Source organism: Rhincodon typus, chromosome 4, assembly GCF_021869965.1.
Source record: "Rhincodon typus isolate 14 chromosome 4, sRhiTyp1.1, whole genome shotgun sequence".
In the NCBI taxonomy this organism is placed as follows: domain Eukaryota; kingdom Metazoa; phylum Chordata; class Chondrichthyes; order Orectolobiformes; family Rhincodontidae; genus Rhincodon; species Rhincodon typus.
The window spans coordinates 105,311,709-105,320,080 of record NC_063335.1 but is presented as its reverse complement, the minus strand read 5'-3'; the positions used below and the strand labels follow the sequence as shown (position 1 = coordinate 105,320,080).

Sequence of the window (8,372 nt, the reverse complement as noted above, 5' to 3'; positions counted from 1 at the left end):
TGGGGCGGAGGATGAAGGGCAGGCAGAGAGGGGAGGAGGGGTTAGGAGGTGGACTCAGAGGGGGAAGAGGGATGAAGAGAGCGGGGAAGGAGGAGTCGGGTTGGGAGAGAAGAGGTTCATGTAGGAGGTATGGTGTGGGGGTAGGCAGGGAAATGGTAAGGGGAGGGAGTGTGGTGGGGAGGGAACGGAGGGCTTGGGTCAAAACGGATCGTTTTTAATGGTGGTGTACACATGAAATTGTTTGGTATAAAAATCATTGTGCTGGAGAAACTCAACAGGTCGTGGCAACATCTGTGGAGAGAAAGAAACAGTTAATGTTTAGAGACTAATGACTCGAAATAAGTAATAATGTTCATTTAGCAAGCTGGTGGAGGCATAATGGGCTGAATATCTTCCTTCTGCACTGTAACACTCTTCTTACGCTGGGAACTGTTCCAAAGAAGTGTCACTAGACTCGAAACATAACTCTGTTTTTCTCTCCACATTTGCTGCCAGATCGGCTGAATTTCTCCAGCACTTTCTGTTTATATTTCAGATCTCCTGCATCAGAACTAGTTTACTTCTATTGAACTCCTTGTTATTATATTTCAGGAATTATTTGTGCAGCATCTAGCCACATGTGCATACAAAAACAGCAGTTCAGAAAAGAAGGAACTAACATACAATCACCTGGCTGACTGTGTGGAGAACTCTGAAACATTCCAGTTTCTGGCTGGTATGTATCTCTCAATAACTATTATGAAAATGCCCCTTTTCACTGGGACATTTAGGTGAAGGAAAGGTCATTGAGTACAATGATTGACTTCAAGTAGAGAACGTTTGAAACCCATCCGTTGCTTTTTTAAACTGAAAACAAAAATGCAGAAAATCACAGCGGATCAGGCAGCATCCTTGGGGAGAGAGAGCAAGATAACGTTTCGTGTCTAGATGATTCTTCATTTGAACTGACATAAACCATAAGCTTGCTTTCTCTCCACGGATGCTGTCTGACCCGCTGTGATTTCCAGGATTTTTTGTTCTCAGTACAAATTCCAGAATCCGCAGTAATTTGCTGCTCCTTTACTTTTTACACTACTTTGACAAATCACAAGAGAACGTAAATAAACATACAGAACAATTTGGCAAATGAAGTTCAAAACAGATAAATCTGGCATAGTACGTTTTTGGTAGAAAGAAAGGAAGGTCACAGTTTTTGGAAGGTGCACATCTAAGTGGGAGGAACAAAGAAATCTCAGTAAATACACAAATCGCAATAAGTTGCAGAATAGGTTAGCAAGGTAATTTTTTGAAAAATGGGCACTGGGCTTTATTTCTAGAGGGTTAGAAGTTTGAAGTTATGCCAGACATTATTAAAGTAATCTGGTTGCCACATTATAAAAAGGATAAAGAAGAAATGCAGAGAAGAGGCTTGTTCTGGAAACGTGTGTGCGCGCACATCCGGAAAGGATTGACAGGCTGCGCCTCTTTGCAAATGAAGACTTGAGGATTTTTTTTTCCTCCATTTTGTTGTATGGGATGTGGACATCAATGGCAAGGTCAACGTTTGCTGCTCATCCCTAATTGCACTCAAATTGTTAAGCTGTTTCAGAGAGCAGTTTGAGTTAACTGCATTGCTGTGCATTTGCAGTTGAATGTAGGCCAGACTGGGAAAGGATGGCACAGTTGTGTTGTGTACACTGCCATCTGTATTGTCCAAATATAGAGAGTTCTTTAGAGGTTTATATAGCTTCAATCAAACAATAGTAGACATCTTCTGGCCTAATTAGAAGAATATTGTAGAGTAAACAAATGTATTTTATTGCAGGTCTGTAACTGTTTACAGGTTGTAAGAGTAGGCTGTACATTACTCCAAAAGCCTGACATTGGATCTGTCTCCCTCAAAATCCTACTTTACTCTTTCACCAAGGTTTTGTGATATCATCACAATGTGTCGTGCTTATTGTATTCAATTGAGTAGTAACCTTTTCAGACCCTCGCAGTTCCGTATACAGCATCTGCCCCAGCCTTGACTTTACAAATTCAGACAGCTGTAGGTTTCACATGTCTCCCTAAATAAGTTGTTTTCAGGTTTGCAATAATTTTCTTTTCTGTGTAAAAAGTAATTGCCTTGAACTGTCTTCCTGGTGGTTTGAACTACTCTTCTGAACTTTTAATTCCTTGTATTTCTTTCATGCAGGATGTTATCCCTGCTACAGCAATCACTTTTATCTTTGCATAATCTTTAATCTCAAATCATTACTTATTTCTCTGAATTGTATGCACCAAATTTTCAGCTTGTTTCAGTGGATGTTTGGTTTTAAGGCCCTTCTGAAATCTGTTCTGAATAGATAGATTTTGCCTTACTTAATTCATTAATTAGTCTGGATTTTCTCATTTACCCTCCGTAATTGAGTCCATAGGGAAATAGACCTGTTCATTTCTTCAATTGTGTTACCTGAAGATTTCTTCCTGCTTGATGTGATATCTGTTTTAGTTATTGAGGATTAATCTTTGGATGGTAGGGAGGTTAGCTGTTCAACTTCCACTCATTCCATTCCAAGTCACGTTCACATCTAATGTATGACCTGGATTTGTCATAACTGGTTGTTCACCATTCTGTATTCAATAGTCTGACTCAACTGAGTTGCAGTTGCTACATTTGTTTCTAGTGGGGCAAATTGTTCAGTTGTTTCTTTACTTGCCTTTATTTTTGAAGCTTATTGGCACTTCAAATTTGTATTCCGTTTGATAACAGTGGATAACATTTCTACAAAACCAGTGTACTCGCCTCTATCTCATTTACCACATGAAACACATTTCTTATTCCAATGCAACTGACCTTGGGATTACACCTTTTGTTTACCTTCAGCATGAGCTCACTAAGCCCTGTAAAACCAGCTGTTCCTTGAACTTTTGCTTAACTTTTGAATGCGATTGAGGTTTAATACCCTTTTGCTCAGAAGTGAGAATTCTTGGTTATGAAGTACATTATTAGTTTTCTACTATTTGAATTCTCCTGTGTTGCAGTGTTGCTTGCAGCACATGTTTAACATCTAGTGCAATGCCTCCTGTACCGTGTTGTTGAATTTCTGTCTGCTGCAAGCAGTGATTTGTCAATGAAGGCTCAGTATTTGATAATATTATGACACTTGTTCCCATGTCCAATGTGAAATTTGTGAGATACCTATTGACATAAATGTGTACTTTTCAAATTTTTTGATCTGAGTTAACAGTTTCCCCAAAGAAAGCTTTAGTACTGGAGACTGTTGTAGCTCAATTATCTTTTGTTTGGATATATAATTTTCATTTGCTTTTATATGGCTGTGTCCAGCTTCAGCACGTTTTCTGGAAGTGACTTTTTGTTTTTGAATAAGACCATCACTTTTAATAGCTGGGCACCCCTACCCAGGTGTCTCTCCTTCACAGCATTGGCAAAGATTTTGCGTGTCTTTACTAACTGTTACACTGGCTTATTATTTGCCTGTTTTGTGATTATGGTGCTTCAGAATTGAATGGTTCTAAAGATCATTTGTGCCAAATTTCTCCCCTTAAGATTGGTTTTACTTCTGGACTTCTGCTTCATTCATCATTTGGATGACTTTGTCTAGAGTCAGGTCTTCTTTGGACTGCAATATGTTTGAATCAGCAATGCCCATGTCCCACGAGTGAATTAAAGAAATAAAAGGCAAAGACTTATCTGTCAATAGTCCAGTCTCTTTAAGCCACCATAGTCGTATTTGTCCTCTAGTGCTTAGAGATTGTTAATGAAATCATCTATAGATTCCCCTGGAATTCATCTGTTTAAATCCTGGTCTTTAAAAAATTTCATTAGAGGATTAAATATTTGTCACAGGCTTTTGATAGCTCTTCCACTGTCTCTGTTGCTTTTTATTCCTTGAAGAGCAATAACGTCTATTTTACTTCTAACTGTGCCAGAGTGTATTTACTTATGCAGTTTCTGAACTTGGTTTCCAGTTTCAAAGCTATTTTATGCCTTAAGAATTTTTTCACAGGATGTCCAAATTTGTGTTCTATTTGGCCCATTTTGAAATTAAATCATTATGCTAACACTATTTCCTATTGTGATTGTGCATTCTGTCTTTTTGTTTTGCGATAATGGTGGTTCTCCCTCACTTTGCTTTGGAGGATTTTTCTGCTCTTTGCAGCTGTGATGGAGATTCACAGCTATAGCCGAGTATCCTAAATAAAATTTACACCAGAATCACTCACTACTTTAAAAATCCCAACGCTTGTTTGCTTTAAATATCTGGTTTTGTTATTTCCCCAACACTTCCTAGATTTTGCAAAATTCTCTCTTGGGCTTATTGGCTCAACTTCGTTCTACCAAGTGTCCCACAGTATCTGTATGCCATGGTGGCATCACTTGATCTGAACTACAATTTTTTAAAATTCTTGCATCTTCAGCCCAAATTACTGTACCATTTAAAGTTTCTCCCTTTGTACCAGGGATTTTTTAGTTTTGACTCGTGCGTCTCCAAGTCCATCCACTCACTGGTTCAACTTGGCCTCCCAGCTTATGATGCAGCCTGTACCTCTTTCTTGGAGCCACAGATTTCTTCAGTTCCAGTACACCTCTTAACTGGTCTGAAATGCTTTCTGTCTTTCTCTGAAGTATTCTGTTGTTTCCACTAATCTTTTTGTGGTTTGCTGGCTTCAGCAATTAACGGTCCCAATGTATCTTGAAGTCTTCTGGGTTACTGACCTACTTGCCTCATTGGGATTATTGTTGCTGAATTAAATTGTCAGATCTCGCACAAATCACCATGTTGGGTGTGCTGTAGTTCCATGTCTTTTAAATAATGCTCACTGCCTGTCACAGGGTCCTCACCTTGCCCCCTGCTCTGTGACGCTTCCTGCCTATCAGCAGGTCCTCTCCTCCCTCCCTTCTCTCTGGAAAGACACAGTCGTTGGTCTGTCTCTCAAAATCTTACTTTACTGTCCCACTAAGTCCTCATGATATCATCACAGTGAGTGCTATTTATTGGACTCAGTCTAGTATTAACTCTTACATCCTTCCAGATCCATTTACAACAATCCCCTTCCCTAGGGGAAATAACCTACAGGACATTTGTGAAACAAGTGGGGAATTTTCCAACATTCACTTCAGTGGTATTTTTATGCATGACTATAAAAAGAACTTTTTAATCCAAATTGATTAATTGAATTTAAATTCCACAAACTGCAGGAGTGGGATTTAAATCAATTTCTTCGAGGAATTAACCTGGGTTAGTAGCTCAGGTGACATTATCATTATGCCATCGTCTCCTGTTTAATTAATGGGGATCTTTAAAGTGATGTAAAGTTTTGTTAGGGAGGAAAGAGCTGTTCCTTTTGTGGGACAGAGTATTACTAGAGGCCATCAACATTAGAGAGTCACCAAGAAATTCGAGATATTCAGGAGAGATGTCTTTACCCTGTGAATGATGAAAATGTGGACAGTGAACGGGATAGATGCTTTTAAGGGGATTGTGTACAAATGTGAGGGGGAACAGAATAGGGAGTTGCAATGGTAGATTTTGATGAGCAAGGTGGGAAGAGAGTCAAGGAGCAAATCACCTGCATGGATGGGTTAAGCTGAGTGGCCTGCTTCTGAATCTCATCCTGTATAATTTGGAATGTACTGCACAAAAGACCTAAAAAGATTTGGATCAAAATTTGGAAGTGGATAAGAAATTGGCTAAAGGACAGAAGTCAGTAAGTATTTGTTAGAGAGGGGTTTTACGAGGGGTAGAAAAGAAAAGGGCATGCTATGTCCAGATATAGTTATTGAGACCCTATACTGTAGGAGATCAATTTACATAGAGCTAGAATACAGATAATGCATGTGTGAGCAGGTACAAGAATGAATTAAAACGAGATCTCTGGGTAACAATGGCAGATGAAATGAGCCTTTGCATTTGCTGTCCAAATCTGAGAATAAGTTAATAGTAAAGCATGAAGTCTTAAAAGTTCACAGTTGATGGAGTTCAGGAAACAATGAAATTGCTGTTTGAGGCTGCACAGATTAGCTGTTGAAACCAAGTTTGCTGTTAAGGAACACCAAAATACATGCCATTGGAGTCTCAAAGACCAGTTTTCAGGGATGAATCCATAACCCCATCTACTTGAAGCTGTTCAAACAGCAGCAGTAAAGAAAACCTTTTCCAAAGCTTCAGGCCCATGCTTTATAGGTAGGACAAAAGGAAAGTGAGAAATTGAAGTAAAAATAGAACTGAGCTACCTGATCTTCCAGGGATAAGCTGTCATAGCTTGAGGACAGAAAATGATTCACTTTCCTGGTCTAGGTCAGTTCACATTGTCGGTTCCTGGGCTGAACTACTTCAGAATTACATAGACTATCTAGATACAGCGGTATGCAGAGGGGTTTATGATGTATGTGGGAAGGTCATTTCATAGAATTGTTCTGAGGAACGGTCACTGACCCAAAACGTGAAAGATGTTTATCCTAGAGAAGTTTTCGGAAAGTTGGGAGTGCTGACTAGGCTGTTCATACAATTAAGATTAGCAGGTTTCTTTTCCATGAAAATTATTGGTGAACCAGGTTGATTTTATTTCACAGTTCAGTCTTTATGGCATGTTATTTCTTCATTAAAGTCAATCTGGTAAAGCATACCTGGTGCAGTGCAAAATGGATCACCCATTACTTTTGCCTTATTGTCCAAGACTCTCACCTCATACTGATAGAAAGTATGATTAATCAGTCACATTCTAAAGTAATGATTTGAAGTACATCTGCTTTAACAAGGCAATAATTACTGTTACAGATATATTACCAAAGAAGATCTTAGCAAGTGAATACCTGAAGATGCTCGAGGAGGAGAAAGGAGGAGGAGGTGGTGATGAAGAAGGTGATGACGAAAATGACGAGGACCGTGATGAGGAGGATGAAGATGAGGATGAAGAGGAAAATGAGTCTTAAAGAAAGTTGCAAAGTGCCCTTTCACTGTACCAGTATCTCACTGGTGATTGTACAAAAGCTGCAATATGCAGCAAGAGGAAACCTCAATACCCAAGACTATAATGTACTTTGGGATGAATCGGCACAAACCTGCATATGCAAAACTTGTAAATTCCAAAATATAAGTAACTGTGAAGAACTGAGTAATGATCAAATAGGAAGTCTGGAGTTAGCGTTAACAGTTCCTTCAGTTCAATGATAGGAAACTGCTGTTTTCTTTTGAAAAGACATGAGTTTTTTTTCCCCTTCCTGGTTGTGTTATTGGTAAATAACAGGACAAACTTGGTATAATATTGTGTAAATATGTGAAATATGCTTTTGTATGTTTGGAAAAATAAAGATACAAATGTATTACTGGTTGAGATCATTTAATGACTGAATTAGATACTGGGTGGTTTAAAAAATGCTCCATTTTATAGCTTTTAATTTTTAGTCTGAATTGAGTGCTCTTACTCTCCAAGTGCAACTATCCTCTGGGAGTGCAAGATCACTGAACTATTTAATGTTTGTAAAAATGTTTTTGTTTGAAAGCAAATACCAGGCATATATTCAGAATTTGTACTAAACCTTTTCCTAATTTCTCAATGTAGGAATAGGCAGCTGCACTATATCTTTTGTATTGTAGAGATCTGATTATCAAGCAGTGAAAATTCCCACATTGTGGCTAGAACATGCCTTGGTGCAATGTGTTACTTTGGATGTGTCTTGTTCAGTTAGCAAAGCCACTGTACAAACTTAAAAGTTTGTACAGGTGAAGATAGCCAGGCAGTCTGAACAGAGTGCCTCACTTGTGTTTCCTAGCTTAAAATTAGCATTTTGTGGACACCTAGTTTAATCACACTTTATCCAACTCAACCATTCTGCTAACACATGGTTGTCTTGATCTAACTGCTGTACTTATGCCAGGAAAGTACTGGAAAGTGAAGCTTCTTGCACAAGAATCACAAAGCTCTGGAAAAATGTAGAAATAACATGTTAGCAAATGTGTCATCTACTGATTTCACAGGTTTGCACGAAATCATCTTATACTCTCTACACGCACGTGCAAACAGCTAAATTTTTTATTCACTTATGGGTTGTGGATGTCACTGCTTAGGTCAGTATTTATTGCTCCTCACAAGAAGGTGGTGATGAGCTGCTGCATTGAACTGCTGAAGTCCATCTAGTGATGTAAAGCTTTTTCACCTAGGAGTTGGTGGAGATTGGGAATGCTCTGCCTAGGAGGGGTAGTTGAGGCAGAAAACTTCACAATCTTTGTGTTCATTCAAGTATTTTTTTAAGTTTCATAATATTCAAAGGTATGGGGCTAGAGCAGGAAAGTGGGACTCGTGTACGTAGTCATGTTTTCGCAGTACAGACTTAATGGGCTGAAGGGCCTCTTCTGTGCTGTATGAATCAAGTGGGCTGCTTTCTT

The 8,372-nt window shown here is 38.8% G+C and overlaps 1 protein-coding gene across 1 annotated transcript in view; it reads left to right on the top strand.

Annotated features, from left to right (window-relative positions):
• The window catches only part of chrac1 (chromatin accessibility complex subunit 1), a 22,816-nt gene extending 15,507 nt beyond the window's left edge, over positions 1–7,309 (top strand). Inside the window, exons 2-3 of the mRNA XM_048595943.1 lie at positions 592–715; positions 6,765–7,309. Coding sequence (XP_048451900.1) covers positions 592–715; positions 6,765–6,919 — 279 coding nt within the window. The 3' untranslated portion in view covers positions 6,920–7,309. The remainder of the gene's footprint in view (positions 1–591; positions 716–6,764) is intronic.
• Positions 7,310–8,372: the final 1,063 nt, after the last annotated feature.